Source organism: Dromiciops gliroides, chromosome 3, assembly GCF_019393635.1.
Source record: "Dromiciops gliroides isolate mDroGli1 chromosome 3, mDroGli1.pri, whole genome shotgun sequence".
In the NCBI taxonomy this organism is placed as follows: Eukaryota; Metazoa; Chordata; class Mammalia; order Microbiotheria; family Microbiotheriidae; genus Dromiciops; species Dromiciops gliroides.
The window spans coordinates 437341697-437365024 of NC_057863.1; the positions used below are offsets into that span (position 1 = coordinate 437341697).

At 43.4% G+C, this 23328-nt stretch overlaps 3 protein-coding genes across 3 annotated transcripts; all 3 read right to left on the reverse strand.

Annotated features, from left to right (window-relative positions):
* Positions 1-5657: 5657 nt before the first annotated feature.
* Positions 5658-8156, reverse strand: HOXD8 (homeobox D8). Its single transcript, XM_043990938.1, is given in 3 exon segments — positions 5658-7134; positions 7525-7789; positions 7791-8156. Coding segments are annotated over 3 exon segments (927 nt in total). The 3' UTR covers positions 5658-6838.
* Positions 8157-14881: 6725 nt separating this feature from the next.
* HOXD9 (homeobox D9) lies at positions 14882-16268 on the reverse strand. The gene is made up of 2 exons (XM_043997450.1): positions 15476-16268; positions 14882-15123 (listed from the first exon to the last, which is right to left on the reverse strand). The coding sequence occupies exons 1-2, from the start codon at positions 16266-16268 to the stop codon at positions 14882-14884; spliced, it is 1035 nt and encodes a 344-aa protein (XP_043853385.1).
* A 3882-nt stretch (positions 16269-20150) lies between these two features.
* HOXD10 (homeobox D10) lies at positions 20151-22641 on the reverse strand. The gene is made up of 2 exons (XM_043998044.1): positions 21897-22641; positions 20151-20428 (listed from the first exon to the last, which is right to left on the reverse strand). The coding sequence occupies exons 1-2, from the start codon at positions 22639-22641 to the stop codon at positions 20151-20153; spliced, it is 1023 nt and encodes a 340-aa protein (XP_043853979.1).
* Positions 22642-23328: the final 687 nt, after the last annotated feature.

The window sequence follows — 23328 nt, forward strand, 5'->3', positions numbered from 1 at the left end:
TTCCATAATTTCGAATCTTTTGTATTCGTTGCATTACAAGGTTACCATATACGTGTATGAAAATCGAATCCTAAAATCTTAAAAAACCATGTTAGTACTTTTGGCTATAAGGGTTTGGGAAGTAATAGGAAGGTAGGGTGAGCAGGGAAGGCTGCAACATTTTGTTTAATATTCTATAATTCTAAAACAGGTTGAATTTTAAAAATCTTATAAATGGTGCTTGCTCTTAGACAAGGTTGACAATGTGTATAGAAAGCAAAAAGTCTACTCTGCTACACAATGAAACGTAAGAGTCGCTTAATCATAAAGATCCTTAGCATTAAACATCATCCGTTGGCCCTTATGAGAATACTAAATCGTATTTTCGTTATTAGAAGAAAATTAAAATTGTAGCTTGACTTTATAGAATAAATATAAAACTATTACAAAATATCAGGGAGGAATCTTTGAGGATTATCAGGAAATAAGGAGACAATATTATTTTCGGCCCACTGAAAGCCACCGTGCAAATTAAATGCAAAATCATTGAAGTCCGATAGTATGTTTCACTAAAATTTAGCTTCCAAAACGTCACAGTGACATCCAGCTTTGCAAATTTTTAATGACACTAAAACACACATCAACCTAAGCCTGAATCTAAGCAGAAAACACCTGTTAACCTTTCCAGGGTGAGACTGGCTTCTCAGAATCACTGACAAATCACAAAAAACATCTTATAATCATTCAATACGTCGAAAGGCCTTTATTATACCAAAACCAAGCTTCAGACTTACAAGAAAATCTCTGCGCCCCCTCTTCCAACGAGCGCCAACGAGGGGTGGAGGTATCCATTCTGCCGCACCTTTACTGTCAACATGCGCAGCGCCCACGGGCACCCTGACACCCTGGACTACTGCTCTACAGGCCGACTCAGCATCCTGCCCTGCCTACTCCACCCAGGGAAAGGGAGTAACCTCTGGGACAGGTGGTGGGGACTAGGGTCTTTTTGGCGGGGGGGGGGGGGGGGGAGAGAAGGGGAGGGGAACTGTCTATCAGGTTTCGGAAACCCTATGTCTGGGAGCTGAGGACAGACCCGAAGGCCGGCAGATCCAACCTAACAAGCCACTTTTATGACTTTTCTCAAGTCATTCAGCGACAGCTCCCTGGCCGGGAAGAGCCGCAGTGGGGCGCCAGGGTTAAGGGGGATGGCGGTCAGGGAATGGGGGAGGGAGTGAAATGAAAATAAAAAAGAAAGAATAAAGGCATCTCTTACCCGATAGTTGGAGAGGACGAAGCGGAGAAACACCCCGCCGGCTGTTGTAATCCATTAGGCGCTGGGATGAAGACAATTCCAGCAACAGAAACCAAATAATATATATATATATATTTTTTCAATAATAGAAGGAAGGAAGTAAAAATAAGCGAGGAGCAAACAGGTAAGGGCTGGGGTGGACTAAAAGCACTGGACTGCGGGGCAAGCTCGCTATGGGCACCCGCCCGGCGGGTTAGCTGCTAGTCACCGGGTGGCGAGATGCTCCGCAGTGAGTCTTGTAAGAGCTTGGAGTCAGCGAGAGGCAGCCAGTCGCGGGGAGCGGGAGGGATTTAATGGTGCTGGCCGCCCCGAAATCGGCACACATGCATCCCAGCGACTAGAATACACCTCTGCGGAGACAAAGGTTAGAAAAAGAGGGGGTGAGGCGCTCGGAAGGCAGAATGCAGGGGGAAATTCGCCAGGGAAATCAGGAAAAAGGCCATGAAGGCGAGCGGAGCCTGCACATGACCAGCCGCAGCCAATGACGACCGCAAATAGGTCATAAAAAGGTCTATTACCAAGTTGTAAATTTTCTTCAAACAAAAAGGAATTTACTGCAATTCCTTGCGGATTTTGCACATACAGCTCACAAGCGCCATGTTCTCTCTCTCTCTCTCTCTCTCTCTCTCTCTCTCTCTCTCTCTCTCTCTCTCTCTCTCTCTCTCTCTCTCTCTCTCTCTCCCCCTCTCTCTCTCTCCCCTCTCTCTCCCTTCCCCACCCCTTTCACTCTCTATCTCTTCTCCTCCCTTTTTCCATGCCTTTCCTTTCCTTCTCTTCACCCCTCCCTCCGTATGAATTTTTTTTTGTTTGACCCAACATTTCTGCCAGTTGGGTAATGTGTCACAGCCCCAGTGAGAGATTTGAGCTCGTCCAATCTAGATACTAAGGGAGAAAAATTAATTCATGCCATCCCATTCCCCCCCTCCCTCTCTCTGCCTAAACTCTCCCCCCCACCCCCATGAAAACCACTTTGAAAGACTGTGGAGTAGTTTACTCTCACTGCCCTCAACTAAAAGCAATGACACCCCCCATATTAGGTTCTCATCCAAACCATAGCTCTGTAAAGAATGAAACTCTCCCAAATGCTTATTTTAAATTTTGTATAAGGTCATCCCCAGGTAAGTTAATATTGTGGCCAAAGGGTAGGAAATTTTCTTTTGTCATACTTTAAAAGATATTAATTTAAATACTCACTACTGAAACCTACCTCTGTTTTTATCTCAGGAAAGGTCAACCTAAACAATTTAATATTTAAGGATGGACAGGTATCTCTGACTCTTTTTAAAAAATATAGTGTGTGTTATGCCACACTAGTATGTCTTTCCTGAGGGTAGGTCTCATGCCTACCTAACTCCATCTCCCCCACCCCCATTTTTAATCAACAGGGGGGAAAAAAAGCCTGTGACACTGCAATGGGGAAAAAACGTGAAGACTCTTTCCCCTTTTAAAGAGAATTACCATTAGTTCTTTAAAAATCAACCCCAAATAGATTCCTCCCACCTTAATTGCAAGAGGCATACATCCTTCTGATTCCTAATAGAAAACATATACAAATACCCATATTTAGGAATAGATATGTACATATGTGCATAATACTCATGTAGGAGAAATTGAGCCTAAATTTCATGATGCAGTCCTCCGATCATTAACAGAAATAACCATCAATTCCTCAAAATCAGCTTGAAATATTTCACACATGTGGACCTTTCCTCGCACTCCCTTCCCCAACTCTACTAGTGTGATTTCTCTTGGATTATTATGGAGTTTATAGAGACCGCCATGCTAGATGTGTCTTTTGTGTGCACACAGCCACCATTTATATATGCAGAACCAATAAGCTTCAATGTACTATGCAATTTAATCTATGCAATTTAAATACACATTTATACAAAGATACTCCTCTATAATCTGTCTATTTTCCTTGTCCACGGCTGGGTTGACCTTGTATTACATAGATTTAAAGCCATTGTTTCCATCAGACATGAAATCTCCAATTCTTTAAAAAAAAAAAAGGTACCAACTAACAACCTTATATATTGGCTGAAGGGACTTGAGGAAGGAGTAATTACTGTTTCATTCATTAATTTATTAAGTAACCTTTTCCCTTTCTTCTTTCTCCATACCCATAGGACTCAATGAACATTGGCAGCATGATGAGAATAGGAACCGGACTCCAACATAAGAACACAGAGACCATTTGAAAAACCATACTTTTGATCACTCAAACAAGTGGAAAGGATTCTTATGAAGGCTTTGAGCCTTCTGACAATGGATTATATATGCTGAAATTAAGCACCAGAATATGATCATTTATAAAAATTTTCTGTGAAGTAATCTCAAAGACCAGTTCATTTACTTCCCTTTTTGCTATTAGTCTGGTATTTGCTATTAAAAGAAGACACTTATTTTCACCTGTATAAGTTTTAGATTTTAATGGGGGCAATTATTCCCACCAAAAAGGTCTCCATAGTTGCACATTTATTTCTGGGAAGTGTTGAGTAACAATCTGGATTGCAGGAGGCCTTATGAATTGGCTGTTGCAGAATTTGCTTTTCGGTTAACAATCTTTAAGTTTCCCATCTGCCTTTTGTGCTCCTTTGGCCCTTCTGTTCACCCTGAAGTCTTAAATGGAACTGAATCTATAGCATATAAAATATATATTGTTAATATTGTAGTATATGATTAAACAACTAAAATATTGCTGTATAAAGCTCTCACAGGAGACGACTGTATCTGAATGCTACTATGTACTACTTGGTAGGCTAGGGATTCTTTGAAGGTTTATGCAAATTTCTGCAGCAAAATGTTTGCTTGGTAGCTTGCCGCAGTCCTCTGATGTTTACAGATTCTAACCAATTAGAAGAGCTTCTTGAATGCTTGTCATTGTGAGTCTCTCTGAAAGAAATACCACTGTAGGTGGATGTCCAAGGGCAACCTTCTGCATTAAAAGAAAGAACGTGATGTGTGTATGAATATACACACATGCAGAGTGTGTAATTTTTCTCAATCTCTTTGTGTACATGGATGCAATCTCTCATCCTGTATATTTATGTAATTACCTATCTTGTGTCTACCAAATATCTCTGTATGTACATATTCATATATGGGCATGTATATAAATGTACCTATATATTCCAATATTTACCCAAAGTGGCTCACTAACATGATTTTTATATGTGAGGTTAAAAAGAACAATCCTATAGGAGAGTGAAGGGAAAGGGGGGTTGTAAAGGCAGTATTTAGCATGGCATATGTTCGATTCAGTACAGGGATTGCTAGAAAATAGGTATGCTTTAACCTTTCCTTCCCACTTCAGTGAGTATCCCCTATCCAACTTTGTATGTTTTCAGAGCATGCATTAATTACATAAAATGTCCATTAAAACATTTCCATTCAACAATGGCTCTCTTTTAATAGGGCTTCCTGTTCTAAGTCAGTTGCTGGCCTAAATCAGATCTTTAGGTTGTATCTCTTTGGGAAAATACACCGACCCAGTGTTTTTCATGTGAAGCAAAATCCCCTAAATACTAGGCCAGTGGGGTCTGGATAACAGAAAGCTATGAAAAATTCTCATCTGTGAAAATTCATCAGAAAGCTTCTTCTGTTCAAGGAACATTTTCATTGTATCAAGCAAAATCTGGCACAGTCAATAGAAAAAATGCTCATAATTCCATGATACATGTACACAGCTGTCTCTCTTTGTGCAAATGTTTCTTAAGCCAGGGTTCGACCATGACTTAAACTTGTCTTTTCCTGGGTTTAGGTCAATGAGCCCCTGAGTCTCTTTTTTCCTATTAGGATGCTCAAGTCCTCTTGTCCATCTGCTGTCAATGTAAGCATTTCCCTTGGGTAACCTAGATTTCCCAAATTCAAAGATTATGCTTAGGTCCAAAGCAATGGAAATTAATTACAGGGGGAAATAAACTAAGACTTATTCAAAAAGCAAATATAGGAATTCCACGTAGCTTTTTGGGGAGTGTAATTTTATTTATTTTAGGCAGACATTCAGTATGTTGAAATATTGCCTTCACCCTCTTAAAACTTTTATTCTAAAATTGTATCAGACTTGCTAGCTATGTCCTGTAAAAACCAGGAACCCAGGTATGATTCCAGAACCTCATAATGTGTTGTTTAGGTAATTTCAAAATTTTGATGGCGTCTTAGAAAAATTACTTACAGAGAGAACTGGGGGCATCAGGCAACCTCGTTTTGGAAGCTTCCTTGGGGGGGGGGGTGCAAAAATAAAATAGATGCACCAAAATGAACTTTGCTTTGCTTTCGGCTGATGCGTTGTGGTTTATGGGAAAGTCTTTGCGGCGCTACAAACACAGGCTCATTGAAGGAGATCCTTCCTATTTTGCTTTGTTTTGTTTTTATTGAAGGGATAGATATGTTCTGTTAGCGGCTGTTACACAAGCATTTTAGATGTTTGCTCACAGTGTTCATTTCAAATAGGTGGAGCCATTGTTTTCATGGATGAAACATGAAGACGTACCAGCCAACACAAGTGGAGACGTAGTTTTCAGTTGGCTCAATATGATCTCATGAACAGAGTGCAGGTAATACAAATAAATATGGCACCTACTCTATAAACAAAGAAAAACCATGGAGTCGGTACACATAAGTGACTTAAGGAAATTACAACAGCGGTTCAAACTGAAAGTAGGAGGAAAGTTGAGAAATAAGGAGTATTTGACCATGCAACTGGCCCGGCGTGAATAGTGATCAAGAATGATATCATTCGCTTTTCAAGTATTCATTCATTAGATGATTTAGTTACCATAATTTGCATGGACTTCAACAAAAGATTAATTGTCAACTTTGACTTGTAGTAAAACTTTCGTCACCGGTACAGTTTCCAGAAACTTAAGTGCTTTTGCAAGTCCCAAGACTATATATAGAGCGCACTTTTGCAGCTATATTGTGCTTTTAAGATATTTGGCCCAAACTTTTCCCCGAGATATTACATATGTAAAAATGCCAAAAAAGGAATCTTCAGGAGTAAACAAAAGGCACCAAAGCCATTCATTACAAAAGCGGCAAGGGAAAAAAACATAAATAAAACACTTTACATTTATTTTAATCAAATAATATAAAGTAAATATTCTGCTGACATAATTTCTTCCAAAAAACTAATAGATTTCTTTTAATTTACTCACCACAAGAAAAAAAGTTTTAAAATGTTCAAGTGCACTTATTTCGATTAATAAAGCATTTTAGGTTCAACTATTCGTGCTTATCATTAGGAAGTTTATGTTGTTGAGGCAAACCACCAGCTTAGATATTAAAAATTACAATTTAAAAATATTGCTACAAAGTCAGTATCAAATTTCCACAAAAAAATACAGCTGAATTGTTTCTATGCTCTGCCTGAATTTTTTTTTTTAACCCAAACACCTCTCAAAGCACAGAAACATTAAGAGCAGTAACATTACGGTAGCTTGAAATACAGGTAGAATCCTTTACAACAAAGAAAACAGGTGGCATTCACCAGCATATGTTGATCATTATTTTTAATAGTCTACGGTAAAAATTTAAAGGCATAAGTTAATTTGTCTGGCCCTCAGCTCTGTCCTCTGCCAGATCATCTGCTTCTTTTTTTGTTTCCCCTTCCTTCCCCTCCTGCCTGGAAACTGGAAATTTGTCCTTGTTGTTCTCTTTTTTCCATTTCATTCTCCTGTTCTGAAACCATATCTTTACCTGCCTTTCGGTGAGTCCTAGAGCGTGGGAAACCTCAATCCTTCTCTTCCTGGTCAGATAAGGGTTAAAAAGGAATTCCTTTTCCAGCTCTAGCGTTTGGAAACGACTGTACGTTTGTCTTCCTCTCCTCCTACCAGGAGCTGCTGATTAAAACAAAAAAAAAAAAAGGAAAAAAAACAGTTTTTAAAAGTACAGAGTTTATTGGTGCCTCTGCATGTTGGTAGAGATTTGTCTTATATGTGGGGGAATCACCTATATTGCTATGTTCTAGATTTGTAATAGGTGTGTATGTATGGAGGGGAAGAAAGTATACACAAGTTATTCTGGCAGCTCTATCCTTACACTATTCTATTTTTAATATATATATGCATATATGTGTGTGTATATACACGCACACACAGTATTACTTTATAACCAAAAGCCATTGCGGTTACAGCAAGAAAAAAGACGAGGGGGAAAGGAGTTTAAAGCTAAAACGTGAGATGGAAGCAAATTTTTCCTCTCTCTCTCTCTTTTTTAAACTGCATCCCAACCTTGTGGTCTCATCCAGGGAAACATTTGAGAAGGAGACGAGCTCTGATTTAAGTGGTCTGGGTCCTCGCCAATATTACCACTGGACGATTTACAGTCAGGATATTGTACCAGCTCGGCCTCTTGCTGGGTCGTAAAAATCGGCTGTCTCTGTAAGTTATCGTATCCGTAAAACTTAGCGGGCTCCCCGTGACAGGCAATCCCACTGCAGGGGGGAGGCGGCGGCGGCGGCGGAGGCGGAGGCGCAGGATGCGGAGGAGGAGGGGGGGGCCGGCTGGTAGGCAGAGGTCGGACTCCCCCCGGCGGGATGGTAATAGTCCGGGCCCCCGCCGCCGCCGCCCCCGCCGCTAGCGGGTCCCGGGTGAGGCTGCTGCTGCTGCTGCGGCTGCTGCGGCGGCTGGTGGTGATGATGGTGGTGGTGGTGATGCTGGAAGCCGGCGGCGCTGTTACTATACAGCTGCAGGGCGGCGGCGGCGGCGGCGGCGGCGTGGCGGCCGCTGACATCGGGTGCAAAGTGACAGTCGTAGTAAGTGGGATTGATGGCCTCGCCCGCCGCCGCCGCCGCCGCCGCTGCCGCCGCCGCGGCCGCCGCCTTGTACTTGGAGTACAGCGGGTTCACAAAGTAGGAGCTCATCGGGGCGAGCGGCGCGCTCTGGGGCTGGGGCTTGGGCGGCGGCGGCGACGACGGCGCGAGAGGGCGGCCCCGGGCAGGGAGGGGAGAGAGCGCGGGAGGAAGCGCGAGGGAGCGGCTAAGTGCCTCTTATGCTGCTGCTGCCGCCGCCACCGCCGCCGCTACGTCGCTGCCACCTCCGAGGGCCGGGGAGCCGGAGGGTTCTAAGCCTGGGCGCTCATGACCCCGCCGCCGCGCGCCGCTGTGGCTTTCGCGCTCGCTCTCTAGGTCTGGGCCCCCTGCGCGCCGCCCGGCTGCGCCCAGCCCCCGCGCGCCCTCCTGGCTCTGCCCCGCGCGCCACTCGCTCTGCCTCTCCGCGCGCGCCGCGACCGGGGCTGCAATATAATCGGCGGCGCCCCGGGTGACCTGCCCCGCTGCCTTCACTGTTTCCTATTAGGCACAAGACGGCCCTGAGAGTACCAGGGGAAAAAAAAGTGCACCTAAGCGCAGGGGGGAATCTTTGGCTTCAGTTTACATTTACCGCACCGGAGGCAAAAGAAAAAAAAAAAAGAAAAAACTTTCACCGCCACCCCTCACCTCCTCCCTCACATAACCCCCCCGTTTTCCCCTCCCACAACCCCCGCCTCAGCCGCGGCTGCCGCCTGTGTGCGCTCTGGCAAGGCATTTTTGCACAACGCCACTGAGCGGAGAAGCGGAGAGATGGGGGCCGAGATAACCATCGCGGAGTGATCCAATGGTTTCGAGAGAAGGCCACTGAAGCTCAACGGGACAGCTCACTCCTTACGGAGGGATACCTCCGCTGGCCTTAAAGGGGGCCCATAAAGGAGCACTGCCAAGGGCTTATTGTCCCTCCCTGATGGGATGGGAATGGCAAGTCCCAGAGGCAGGAGAAGGGGGAAAGGCAGAGCCTTACACTTGGGAGAGGCGAGTAGGTCACTCCCAGAGGGCACAAAGTAAACTGTCCCCTGAACTCTCGGAACACGCCATTGAGAACCCTGTGTTTATTTTGTACTGATGTAAATGTACACAAAATAACCCAGCACATAAGCCAGAAACTAGTATGTATCCGAGGGAATAGGCACATTGTATCCTGTGGACAAGCGTTTCTGCTTGGAAATTTAAAAGTAGTTTCATTAAAATGCACACAAGCAGTCTAAAATCCTGGGTGTTATCAAAGCGAATCAAAACTATTTTCCAGCCCAGCAGGTCGTTTGGAAATGAGATGTACATTTACCCTTGACGCATTGCATGCATGGCTAAAGCTCTCAGGTTAATTGATATTTAATGGAAATCATGCCTATGAATATACTTTCCATCATTTCACCCTTGGTGGACGTCATTCTCCAGGCAAGGGAGGGGGGGAGGAGAGAAAAATGTGTGGGTGAGAAATTAGCATTGCTTGAGGATGGAATAGAAAATAAGAAAGAAATGTTCTGAGAAGAGGAAAAGAAGAACTCACATTCCAGCTTGTTGGTAATTCTCCAGGTACGGGACACGCTGCTCTCAATCCGGCTCAAGTGCAGAGCTCTAGCCTGCATGGCTAGGCTTTGTTTCAGGCTGTGTGGGGTGCCTAAAGCCTTCCTCAAGTACCCTTCATATGAAATAGAATGGTGTGATAAAGTTCTGGAAACAAAAGGGACTAGGGTCTCTCTGTTTAGGAGCCCACTGATTCCAATCTGCTCCAAGGAGTCTCCCATTTATCTAAAATTTTAGTTCCTCCGAAGTCTTTGATGTGCCGCTTATAAAGTCATAAGTATGTGGATTTCTTTGTTGGAAAGGAAGGAAGGAAGGAAAGAAAGGAGGAAGGAATGAATGAAAAAAGGAGGGAAGGAAGAAAGGAAGAAAAGATGAAACGAGAAAGGAAAAGGGAAGCAAAGAAGGAAGAAAGAAGGAAAGGAAGAAGGAAGGAAGGAAAGAAGGAAAGAAAAAGAGGCAGAAAGAAGTCTGGGCAGTGATCTAGGATGTAAGGAGAAGCAGCTTGGACCATGTGGCAAAGTCTAGTGTGAATCCGCAAAAATATTTATGATTCCAGAAAACACACTCCAAAGCTGATTCGCATTACAGTCAACCTCCTTCTCCACCCACCTCTCTCTCTTCTCTTTTCTCTTCCCCTTTTAAAAATGTCCAATAAATGTACTGGGTGTTCCCCCATCGCCCCCCCCCTCCCAGTTTGTCTAGGTTACCAAGCAAATTTTTTCAGCGGTATAAATTTATGTTGTAAGCGCTTTAAGCTGACCAGCCTTTTGAATAGAAATCCAAGACTCACAAAACCCACCGAGAAAGAGTTTCCAGTTTAACCTGAAATGCATTCAGGAAATGTTGCAAACTAAAGAAGAAATGTGGTTTTAAAACAGGAGACGATCCCAAATTGACTTAAGGGAAGTTATTTCCAACTATATAGATACTCCATTTGTGTTGGTCCACAACCGCTAGCATGATCTTAAAGTAATTCCTGGAATATTTGATTCTATACTTTGCAAATAGAAAAAACATGTTCAAGATGATAAAAAAAAAAGCTTAACTTGGATTGTTTTAAATTATGTAGTTCGAAGTTTTTATCTAGACTGATATTGTATGAATACAAAAGTTGTAAGTTATATGAATTTTATTAATATTGAGGAAAAGATATTTAATTTTGAGCAGTAATTGTTCATATATTTCCAATGAACACTGAAAATTCTGAAGCCTGATTCTAATATTTACCATTTTGCAGATTTTTGTAGCAAAACAAATTCAGAAATAATTTTCGATTAAAATGAAAGGACTTAGAAAATCATTTAAGTTTTTCTGCTCTCTTTAGCTCTGTGTGTTTTTTAAACCTCAAAATGGGTCAATGTGCCCAAATTAAATTAAAAACATACATGATGGAAGTATTGTATTTCGGTACTTTCCAGGAGTGCAAATTTTCTGGGAACTGAACTGGAGCCCCACAGAATTCGTTTCTGTACAATCAGGCCTAATTTAAAAAAATATCAAGGTTTTCATTTACATTTCTATCAGAAAAAAATACTGGGGTCACATTTTAATAATTCTATTTATAGTTAGAATATAATATAGTGATATTAATTTTGTAAGTAAAGATATATTGTTTTGCACATTTCTATTTTGATAAAATATGTTCAAATACCTTCCTCTTTTATAATTTCAGCGATGCAATTTCCAACTTTTAAGAAATATTGACTGAATCAAAATTTTATTTCAAACAAATCTGGATGAAAGATTGAATGGTGCAGTTTGTATATTTTTGGTTAAAACCATCCTAATTTGGGATTGAAGTAGTATTGTAAATACTTTTAATAAAAATGTTTCCAGGCAGGAGGAACACGAAGCTTTATGAGTGCGGAAAGTGGAGCAACAGCGCTCTCTAGTGGCCAAATGAAATCTATATCAGCCTAAAACTCATCTTGGTTTTATTCATTTCGTTTAAACCCAATTCGAAACAATATCTCTCCCTCCCTCCCTCTCTCCCTCTCTCCCTCTCTCCCTCCCTCTCTCTCTCTCTCTCTCTCTCTCTCTCTCTCTCTCTCTCTCTCTCTCTCTCTCTCTCTCTCTCTCTCTCTCTCTCGGCTAATAATGGTTTTTCCCCTTGCTTGTCAACAAGTAAAGTGAAATAAACAGAGAACTAATTCCAAAGCTACTAAAGTTTCTCATTCAACAATGGCCCTGCTATTCCTATTAAACATACTTATCAAGTGGGTTTTATTTTTAAAATAAGACCCACAATTCCCTAAGAGATTTTTTCTCAAGAAAACAGAAAATTAGAGCTACCACTAACTATAAACAAAGTAAAAAATATTAACTTTTTTCCCCAAGAAACTGTTACTACTGAACATAGTCGGTAATGAAATCTGATATTTTAATTCTTATCATTTTACTTCCTTGAGCCATTTTTTTCTGAAGGATTCCTTGCCCTCTAAGCTAGATTCAAAACTGTGTTGTTGTTCTTTTTTCTAATATAGGACTGATGAACAGAACAGCTGAACATCTCCATTCTCCCACTTGTATGTTTGGATTTAAATGCATCACAATATGCTTTTTGTAATAATTCCAAAAGGCACAAATGGAATTGAAATTTTATGCAGTTCTGCTTGGACATGAAGAACAAAAGCTGTCACAAGTTTCAGTTTTCTACTAGTTTAAATATTTTCCCCTTCATCGGAATGAAAGCTGAGTGGAGATCAGAGTATACTTAGGGTATTTAATTGATAAGAATCCGAATTGTGGACAAGATAATTCTCGAGACAAAAAAACTATACTTCCATCTCTCCAATACAGCCTGCAGGCAGCACTAGCTGCCCTTTATTTTTAAAACAAAAACGAACCAAAAAAAAATCAAGTTCACATTAAGGTTACATATTTGATATTACCCGAAGGTGTGTTGCATTTAAAAGTACCAGCAGCATGGTGGCTGTTGTCAAAAAATATAAGAACTACTGATGGTATATGCTTAGTAATAAACTCGTTTTCTTTTTTAAAAAGCCTCCAGTTTCTTCCACCTCTTTCTTCTTTTCCTTCCCTCTTGATATATTTATTTATTTATTGGGTAAGTGTCCACCCCTCAACCTCAGCTTTCCTTAAGTTGTGCTATCCTCATCGAACTCTGACTTATTTATATTTTATTGTCTGAATTTTAAGACCTAGTTTTGTCTGCATTTCTTCTTCCCCTCTAACAAACACAAACATCAAAATAAGATGGTTTCAAAGCAAAGCGCCAGGCATATCGTAAACTCATTAGGTCCAGACGTCTAGCCATCTCAATGGCTTTATTATACCTTGGTTCTTCCTGTTTTAAAAGAATTATAGGTATAGGGTTGACAATGAATGGGGGATACAAGGCAACACCTTTTGCTGCCCTCTGGGCCTTGGCTTTTACCCCCTTCTTTTTCTTTTATTATTTTTTCTTTTTTTTTTCCCAAGAAGTAAGAAGCATCAAGACCCCCAAGATTTCGGAAAGATTCTCTTCACTTTGGAAATAAGCAAAATTAGAGACTTACACCCTAACGCTTTTGGCCTCTTCCATTCAATGGGCTCCATTCTGAACAAAACCTTTTTTACAATGAACTTCATTTTAGCCAACTGAATAACGCCATTAGAGCATGGCGGAACTAGGGGCTTAAACACACACTGAGGCTGGTGGAGGGGGTGGGGAGTGGTGTGGTGGGTAACTAAGAGTCGAGTAGGAAAGACTTGACCATTTTTTATCCCGAAAAGGTCAATTTGGAACTTGTGTGTGTGTGTGTGTGTGTGTGTGTGTGTGTGTGTGTGTGTGTGTGTGTGTGCGCGAGAGAGAGAGAGAGAGAGAGAGAGAGAGAGAGAGAGAGAGAGAGAGAGAGAGAGAGAGAGAGAGAGAGAGAGAGAGAGAGCGTTGTCTGTATGTTAGGGGGCCCGAAAGTGGACGGGGCAGAAGAAGGTTTAAGCCAACTGTCATCTAGGAATCTTTTATGGAATTCTTTAAATTGTGGGGGGGGGTATTTGTTTCCTTTTTGGAATTTCTTTTCGAGGGGGTATGTTATCGGCAGAGAATTATTCTGTGAGCCTTAAGATAAGAGGAGAGTGTCTGGAAAGAATCCCTTTACAGAGAAGCCCTGAATTTTGAATGGCTTCTCGTTGTATTTCACCTTTTTCGTTACCTTGATGCCACGCTCCTAGGTGTTTAAGAACAACAACAAGCAAATAACTATAAGGAAAACGCCTCTTTACTCTTTACTAGTCTGTGTGAAATTAGGTTAGAGACTTATAGTAGGATTAAAAACTCCGAGTCCGATTTCTTCTAGAGACTGTGTGTGGCACGGACTTCCAGTCTCCAAAATAAGAGGAGACACACTAGGTTTAATTTCTGTATTCGGAGTACTTTAGCAAAATCCCTGTACCGAGGGAATGTATAAATGATGTGGCAAGGATGGCCATGAGGAACCAGGATGGGGAGAGTGCTCTTTTTTAAATAAAAGAAAAATCAAAATAGAGAAATGAAGGAAGCGCTCACAGTTTCATAGCTTGTGGATGGTTTTCTTTTGGTCAATTCAAGCTTTATTGGTAATAACTGACAACATTTACAACTGGTCTTCAGTTAGAAAAATAAGAAGGCAAATACAAGTGACCAAAGCTCCTTTGGGCCCAGTACAGCATAATGTCAGGCCCATGACAAACCTTTTCAAGTATGAGATGACCCCTTAAAAGTGCAGAAGAAAACAAACATACACACACATACACACACCAATTTCAGGCTCTCCTGGCCTGGCGCTGGCACCTAATGCAAACTAAGTAAATGCAGAAATCCCAAAGGCAAAGCTGAGGCAGGGGGAATGATTTCTTTGAATAACTGTGAACAACACTGTACTGCCATCGATGGAAGCAACTGCGCATTTACTATAATTTTATTATTATCGTGATTATTATATATCCTCGCCTTTACTCTGGCGAAGGAGGAATCTAGACTACATCACTTCAGAAACATGTCAGACATTTTACACATCAGAGAGTTCCCCAAAGCTAGCGTGCACTCACAATAGACAATTTCCCCGAGGAACCAGACCCGTTCGGAAGGAGGGAGGGAAAGGGAGGGTCAGAGCAACTTTTTACACACCAGAGAGCAAATAATCGAGTTCCCCCCAAAAGTAGCTTACAGAGACAACATTTCACTTCTACCTAAAAAGACCTGGTCGGTGAAGAGTTTCTGAAAAAGGAAGGGGTAATATGCATTTGCAAAACTAATTCATTTCCAAGGGGCATTAGTCTCCTTTACTGCCCTTTTCCTTGTTCATCTTTTTCATTTTCATCCTTCGGTTTTGAAACCAGATTTTGACCTGCCTCTCTGTGAGGTTTAGAATCCTAGCTACTTCGTAGCGGCGGTCTCGGGTGAGATACATGTTAAAGAGAAATTCCTTTTCCAGCTCCAGGGTCTGGTATTTTGTGTAGGGACAGCGCTTTTTCCTGGTGGAACGTGCGTGGATCCAGTTTGCTGCAGGGTTATCTGCAAAAAGGGGTTTGGAGCGGAGGGGAGGGGAGTCAGGGTGGGAGAAGAGAGGGTGGGGAGGGGAGAGAGAGGTCGTTAAATTAATTTAACGAAGGATGGACGATTTTCACAACTTTGGGGGAATTATCATAAAAAGCCTTAATGCCCCCGCTCTGTTTACTGTACAAACTGTGTGCGGATGGTAGGTGGCTATGTGAACTCTTTTTTTTTTTTTTATGGACGTTTGTTGCTCGCCTGCGCTAGGGTAGGCGTCTAGACGTTTTTATAGGTTAGTAAAACTATCAGTTTTGCACATTCGAGCCTTACAGGTTTCGGCAATAAATCAGGGGGCAATTTCTTTTTTACTTACTTGGGTCAAGTTGCTGCTGTTGTTGTTGTTGCTGCTGCTGCTGCTGCTGCTGTTGCTGCTGCTGTTGCTTCTCCTCCTTCAGCTGGTTGCTCGGGCTAGGGTGGTCGCTGCAAGCCGAGGGCTCCTTGCTGTTGGCCACTCCAGCAGCTACCGCTGCTGCCGCTACCGCTGCCGCCTTCTCCCGGGGCTCCTGCAGGAAGGAATTGCACGTGTACTCGGGGACACTGATCCCCTGGGACTCCCGGGACGAGGAGCACTCAGTCCTTTTGGTAGAAGAGGAGGAGGAGGTGGAGGAAGAGGAGGGACAGGAGGAGGAGGAAGAAGAAGAAGAGGAGGAGGATGAGGAGGAGGTGGCAGGAGCTACTCCTGTTTCAGGCTTAATCCCGTAGTGGCGCCCGGTGGAGGACGTGCCGCCGCCGCCGCCGCTGCCGCTGCTGCTCCCGGTGCCGCTGCTCCCCGTGCTGCTGCTGGGGAAACTCGGGAAGGGCTCGATCCAGGAGCGCACGTACCGACTGGGCTCGGAGGCTGCTAAATGGGGCTGATGTACGTAGGGATGATAGATCCCTGTCATAGCCGCCGAGGGCTGTGGGGGTACGGTGGGCCAGGAGGCGGAGAACACGGTGGATTTGGGGGCAAAGCTACAGGAGGAGAATTCGGCCCCATCGGCCACACCTGACGGCCTGGCGGCCGTGCCGTGCCCCGCCTGTCCGAAGCGTCCGGAGTACACTTCATCGCTCTCGTGGCCTATGAGAGAGTCCACATAGTAGTTACTTAGGGTGCCACTGGACGACATTTTTTAGGCTCCCCTCTCCCTCATATAAAAGGTTACACTGTTAACTGTAGCGGCTCCCCTCCCCGAGCGCAATCCGAGTATTTTGCAGGCAGCAACCCGCCACCATTGGTCGCGGGGCCCACGTGATCATATTTACCAATACGGGGAGTAAATCAATCCGCTAAACTGGGGGCTGCTGTGATTAAAAAAAATCATCATCATCAACACCACAATTAAAAAAAAAGCCAACTGGAGCTACGGGGAGGGCGCCGGCGGGGCGAGCCCAAGCTCTTTGGCTTCCCCCGGTGTGAATGGAGCGCGGGCAGGCGTGGTCGTACCGAGGAGCCCCGGCAGGAGACAGTGGGGACTATTTCTTCGCTTCCTTTCTGTGCTTTCTGCCCTTCATTCGGTGCCCCCCACTCCCACCCTCTCTGGGGACTCTCTGGATTCTAGCCCCCACCCTCCCTCCGTCTCCTCATCTCAGACTGGCGGCCTTGGGGTGGAGGACGAGAGGGCAGGGCACTGGGCAGAAATGGGGAAGGAACACTAGGGCTGGGGATATTCTCGAGAAAGTCAGCTCCGAGCTAGTGAGGGAGGGAAGGACGCCTCCCCATCTCAATGCATGTGCTTGTGTTTTTGTGGAAATCAACTTCTTAGCTGAAGGAATTTCTTTTCCCTTCTCATTTCCCCTTCAACGCCTCCCTCCCTCTACCCAACCAAAAAAAAAATGCTTGTCGTGTTGTTTAAAACAGGTGGAAGACCTCTGTAATGATATTATGCCTTTCAATAAAAATTTTATGAGGTGTATTTGATTATAGATTAATGTGTCCCTAATAAAACGGACGGATGGAGCAGCTCCGACAGCTTCTCCCCTCCAACCCCAAACACAGACATCTACACACAGCAACGACGTGTTGCTCTCCCTGCTCACACACAACTACCCCAAAGGTGAAACTTCGGAGTTTCCTTTCCCCTGCTTGGGTAGCGCTGCGGGGCTTTAGTTGCAGTGGCTTCTTCCAAACATGAAGAGTGAGAGTGAAGTTTACACAGGGCTTTGCAGGAGCAAGACGTGCTGGTTTAAGCTGGCAAAACGCAGATGTTCCTCTGGTGAGTGCAAGAGAAAGAGCTGTCCTGGAAGAGAGCATGGCAAACAACCGATTGTGGACCCAAAAGCCAGACTCCTCATTCGGACCAAACTTTCCCCTTCATCCTCAACGTGCAAATGGGGCAGTTGATGAATTCTCTCTCTCCTGTATCATCGAAGGAAAAACGAATATTAGCATGTCTAGAATCAGGGGAAAACTGTTGTTTCTAGGGACTGCTAAAAGGATTCAGAGGATATTAGAGAAATATTGGCCTTCCTTCTTTCCCCTCCCCCATCAGCATTTCCTCTCTTCAAAGGCGACACTGAATAGCCTTGAATCTGAGGGAATTAACAACTGCTCCCCCAAAATCCATAATACTGCTCTATCAAAATGTTACTTCTAGCTCTCTGTGTGTGTGTGTTTGAATCTCCCTTTACTCTCTGTACTTTTGTCCACGAAGGATTGTGTCGACAGCCGTTTTCTTCGTGTTGGAAATGCATTGTACATAGAGCTATAGGAATATAGAAGGGAACGAGGGAATTACTATTTAGTTAATTGTCACCCTTTTCTTAGGCTTTCTCATTTTCTTCAAAATTCTACATTGGGTTGGGAAAGCTCGGGTTGTTGTTGTTTTTTTTTTCTCTATACACCAAATATTGTCCTCCCTTGTCAGCAAAGAGTGTCCACTACATAAACAGGCACCCCAGAAATTATCAGTTTTCCCTTAGCTACTTAAAGGTGGTATGGGGCTGGCAGATCCCAGTTTTCATAGCCATCATGTTTACGATTTCCTGTAAGAGGACCCTTTCCCTCTCTAAATGAAGTTTCAAAAATATTAGTGCTTTAAACTGATGAACATTCCTGACTCTAGGAAAGAGGGGTTTTTTTTAACTTACATAATTGCAGACTGTCTAGAATCCTTCACTGAATAAATGCAGTAAATTAAAGCATCTAAATGGATTTTCCCCCTTCCAGGAAAGGAAATCGAAAAGGAATTGTCTAGTATAACCAATGATACTAGAAACCCTTTAAAACTGCAGCCAAGGCCTGAGACAATGAAATATTTGTAGACTCTTTCCAAGGCATATTTTTGTTCCCTGTCTAAAGGATGGTGGTTAACTATGTTGGGGGTCCTCTCAGATTAGTATCCTGCTTGAATAGGAGCCCATAGGGCTACACTGTTTTCTTTCAAACCCTGTTAGAAAATGCTGGCTTATTTGAGCATTGGACTTCAGTGTGGAGTCATGTTCATTTGCAAATCCCCTAAAGTTCCCTTTAGTGCATTTACTTCCGTCTCATATATGGTGGCTCCAAGCAGTATTTTGCAATTAGGTAGGGGGAGGAATGACTGTGTGAACTTTCCTCTCTCTCTCTCTCTCTCTCTCTCTCTCTCTCTCTCTCTCTCTCTCTCTCTCTCTCTCTCTCTTTTATGTGGGCCACTAAAAGGTAATTACTACACATAAAATCCCTTCTCCAGTAAACAACAACAAAATGCTTTCTGCAAAACTCGGCTTTCCTAAGTTACATTACCGGGTAGGTGCCTGGCCATTAAGGGGGTGTGGGGGTGTGGGAGAGAGTAAAGAAATCCAGTTTAAATGTTAGGCAGCTTGCTATATAGCCTTCAGTTATTAATGAAAACTACAAGCTACCCTCACCTCACCCGGCCATGGGGAAGAGGTTTCGAATCTGGACCCTTACCACAAAACACAAGTCAAACCTTTCTAAGGATACCAAAAAAAAAAAAAACCAACTTTAATATGGCATTTACATTTACGGAAGGTCCAAGAAAATGGCTCTTGCAATGTTGCCAGGAATAGAGGGGAAAATGTATCTGGGGGCACTCACCAGTCTCGAGTTGGTAGGAAGCAGGAGTCCAGTTTAAGTCACGATACTTTGCTATCCTTGGGGGAGGGAAAGGGGGCAGTGATTCCCTTTTTCCAAACTGTGAACAACTGTACAACATTTCCCAGATTAATCATTGATACCACTCCTTCCATTTTCCCGGGGGCCTTTCCTTTTCTCTCCCTCCTCTGACTCTCTCCTCCACCCCACTTTCCTCTCCTCATCCCCTCCTCCCCCTTCAAACAATCTTTCAGGCTGCAGCTGATATTCCCAGTGAAGGCTCTCAAATCCAGACTGATGATCTTCCATTTTAGACAACAAAAGGGGCCAGTATCGTTTACAGAGTTTATTGCATTATACATGCTAACAGAACATGCACAGAAAGGACAGATTGCTGTTTGTACTTCTAAGATACCACATATGCACCACAAGAACATATCTACAATGGATAAGTAGACAAGAATCCGTTTCACGAAAGACAATCTCTAAATTCATTTTCGAGGATAGTTACATTGTCATGTGCTTCCCCCCCCCAGAAGGTTGTGGGTGATCTTAATATTGTTAAAGTATTGGATGTATTCAATAATGTTATGGCTAATGTGAAAGCCACACGCACAGACCATAGTTGTGAGTAAAAACATGAAAAAGTCACATTGTTTGGATACTCCACAGTTCCAATAAGTTAAGACGAAATGATAACTCTCAATAATAGTTACCCTGCATTACGATGAAAAAAAAAATAAATTACACGTGCTAGTTTTCTTATATATATAATATATATATCCATAGGTATACAGATTCACTTGCAGCACTAAAATAATGACCCCAAAGTCACATTCTATCAGGATAAAACCAAAACCAAAAGAAGGGAAAGAAAAAAATGAAGGTTTTGTTTCTTTTCCAAGTCTCTCCTGCATTTTGCACCCGGGGAATGTTGTGCCGAATATCCTCACTGGTTCTGTCCCCGCGTTGGGGTCTAAGAGAAGGTCAGATTAGCCGTCAGTTCTCGGATTCGGTTTTCCCTACTCATCTTCTTCAGCTTCATTCTGCGGTTTTGAAACCAGATCTTGACCTGCCTGTCAGTGAGGTTAACGCTCTTACTGATCTCTAGGCGGCGCTCGCGAGTGAGGTACATATTGAATAAGAACTCTTTTTCTAATTCCAGTGTTTGATGTTTAGTATAAGGACACCTCTTCTTTCTGCCACTCTTTGCAGTTAACCAATTGCTGGTTGGAGTATCGGACTTGATTTCCTCTATCAAAATCAAAAGGAGAAGAAAAAAAATCAAAAAAAAATTTTTTTTCTCAGTCTGTTAAAGTGTACCCTTGGCCATGACCCCTCTACTATAATGTCTGGCAGCTCGGTGAAATGCTGGTATTAAACATTACTCACACGAGGTGTGTACACTGGAAGGGATTTCTAATTGTTGCCAGATTAGTGCTAAATAGTTCCAATGACACGATGTGAGGGCACCTTCGACTTTTTGCGCCTGTGTTTTGATTTCTCGCTAAAGTTTCCAACTCGCACACAACATTTAAACAATATTTAACCTGCCATGGTCTCCCCCAGTCACATTTTAACGGGGTTGCTCGTGACAACCTGAGACTGTGAGCCACTTCCTAAGAAAATCTGTCAGTTCCACAGTATTCACACATTCTATTTTGCCTCATTTCCCCCTCTATCTCTCAGACTTGGAGTCCCACCCACCCCAGCCACATTTATAGGTGTATAAGTACATTTTATTCTTAAGAAAACTATCTCTTGGAAGTGAAAACCTCTTTACACACACACACACACACACACACACACACTTGTCTGTGCATTGTTTCCTTTAGAATGCTCCCCCCAACACCACCCAATAAAGATATTTTTTCAGAGTAAATGTATATACTTCTGCCTCCTGCAATTTTCCATGAGTGTAAGAAGAGAAGGAGAGGGAGAGGCTGCAAAGTCCATTTTTCACAAGGTGAATTCCGGGGTTTGGTCACCTCACCCCCTGCCTGGTTCCCAAAGGCAAACTCTGGCTCTTCTTTAATGGGAGCCACCATCTAACTCTCCACATTTTCAATCTTGAAAAGAGAGTCTAAGAGCCTGATTCCCTTTAAAAAAAAAAAAAGACAAATCCAAGGTTATTGGAAACAGCTCAGGAGAGCAGCCGTGTCCCCTGGAAACCCTGGCGCATTGCTGCTGCCCTGGGCTCCTGGCTTCAGCCTTCGGCCTCCAGAAAGATTTAACAAGCTCGCAGGACAGATCTCCACACACATTTGAATATCAACACAAAGCTTCTAAATGCCATAAAATCATAATTGGATGCAAATTAAAATATTTAATTAAGATATTACCAGGATAAAGGAGAGTAATTGGTTGTGTTTACAACCTACAGATCTCCTTCTAGTCCTTTTGTTGTTGGTTTTTTTTCTCGTGGACTAGTCTAGAAAAGAACAAATCGAAGCAACCTCTTCCTCCCTCTCCCCATCAGTCTGTGTGGAAGGTAAACACAATAAGAGAAGGTAAAACAGGGAAAGAGATGGTTGCACTCTATGGGGACTGATTTTTGCTCTTTCTCTTCCTAAGAGCTCCAGAGAGCCAGCACCTGCAGCCCGATGCCTCCTTATCATTAAATGTTATGGCTGTGGCGCTTGTTAGTATTTTATACTGTGTTTTATGATGCTGCCGTGTTCAAGTTACACCACGCTATGGTTTAAACTTTGATCATACCGACCTTTACTTTCCTTCTCTTGGACTTCTGGGCTGGACACGGACACTTCAGCTAGGCAGCTCCTCTCCTCTGGCAAAGTGGACTTGGGCTCGGGGCTTTCCACTTGAGGGACTTTAGCTGAGTCTTGGTTGCTGGGGTTTTCACTCATTTTCTTTTCCATCTGAAGGTGGGCAGAAGATAGCTGCGGTTTGGCAGAGCCGCGAGGGTTTAACTGTAACATTACAGTTGAACTCGTTTCGGGGCTGTTATTGTACTCTTGGGTTTTCCCAGTGGCGTAGGTCTGGCTCAGTCTAAAATATCCTGGGACAGGAACCTCGGGATTTTCAATGGGGCATGATTCAGAGACCAACCTCTGGTAAGAAGGGACGTCGGAAGAAATGAGTTTGGTTCGCTTATCGGAATACATGCAGCAATTGGTTTCTTCCTTAATATTGGTAGTGAAGGAGCAAGTAGGGACTTGCTGTGTAACAGGTTGCTCTATTCGACAAGATCTGCTCGGATCTGTCCAACTCTCTACTTGAGGTATATAAGGATGCACATTCATACCCATATTTTGGTGATTAACTTCTCTTTTAGCCAGAGACGGGAGCAGTCCACAGGTTTGCATTCCATAAGTCCCCATGTCTGTGCTGGGTGGTGGCATGTACATGCTGGCGCTGCTAGAATAAAAACTGTCACTCCTGCAGGCACTGATCAAGGAATCTACTAAAAAAGTATTAGCAGCAGGAGAGCTGTTGGGAAAGGACATTTTGGGGAGGAATTTGAAGAAGAGAGATTGTGTCCTTTGTAGGCTGACATCTCTAGGAAAACATTCCCTGTGTAATTGTGGATGCCTCTGCCCGACCACATGACAACCAAGCCAATGAGATTTGAAAATGGCCTTGAGCCGCTGCCTCCTCGCGGGTCACGTGCTCCCCGGGCCCGGCCGGTCCGCCGAGCAACTACGGACAACAGCGACATCTACAACGCGCAGGGGATAGTGCGGGGAGAGCGGGGCGCTCCTCTGGAGCTGGTCTCGGGCAGGCAGCCCTGGCGCACTGCGCCCACGGCAAACAAGGGGCTCTGGGCGGCCAGGCAGCCCGGCGGCCGAGAGAGAAGGAAAGAGGGCAGGAGGGGAGAGGAAAGGAGGAAAGGAAGGAAGAAAGGAAAGGGAAAGTGATGGAGAGAGATTATGTATTGTGTGTGTGTTTGTATTCATGCATGTATACATACATATATGCATACATACGCACATACGTACGACAGGAAGATAGAGGGAGAGAGGGGAGGAAGAGAGATATGTGACAGACTGAGAGGGGGCCAGTTATTGATTTATTTAGGACTGGTATTCCTGGAGAGGTGAGTCCAAATTTCTGGGATCTAAGTTCCCGTCCCTAGGCTAAAAAATTATGTGATATATAATGATGGGTGATGATTATGATGATAACAATCTTAG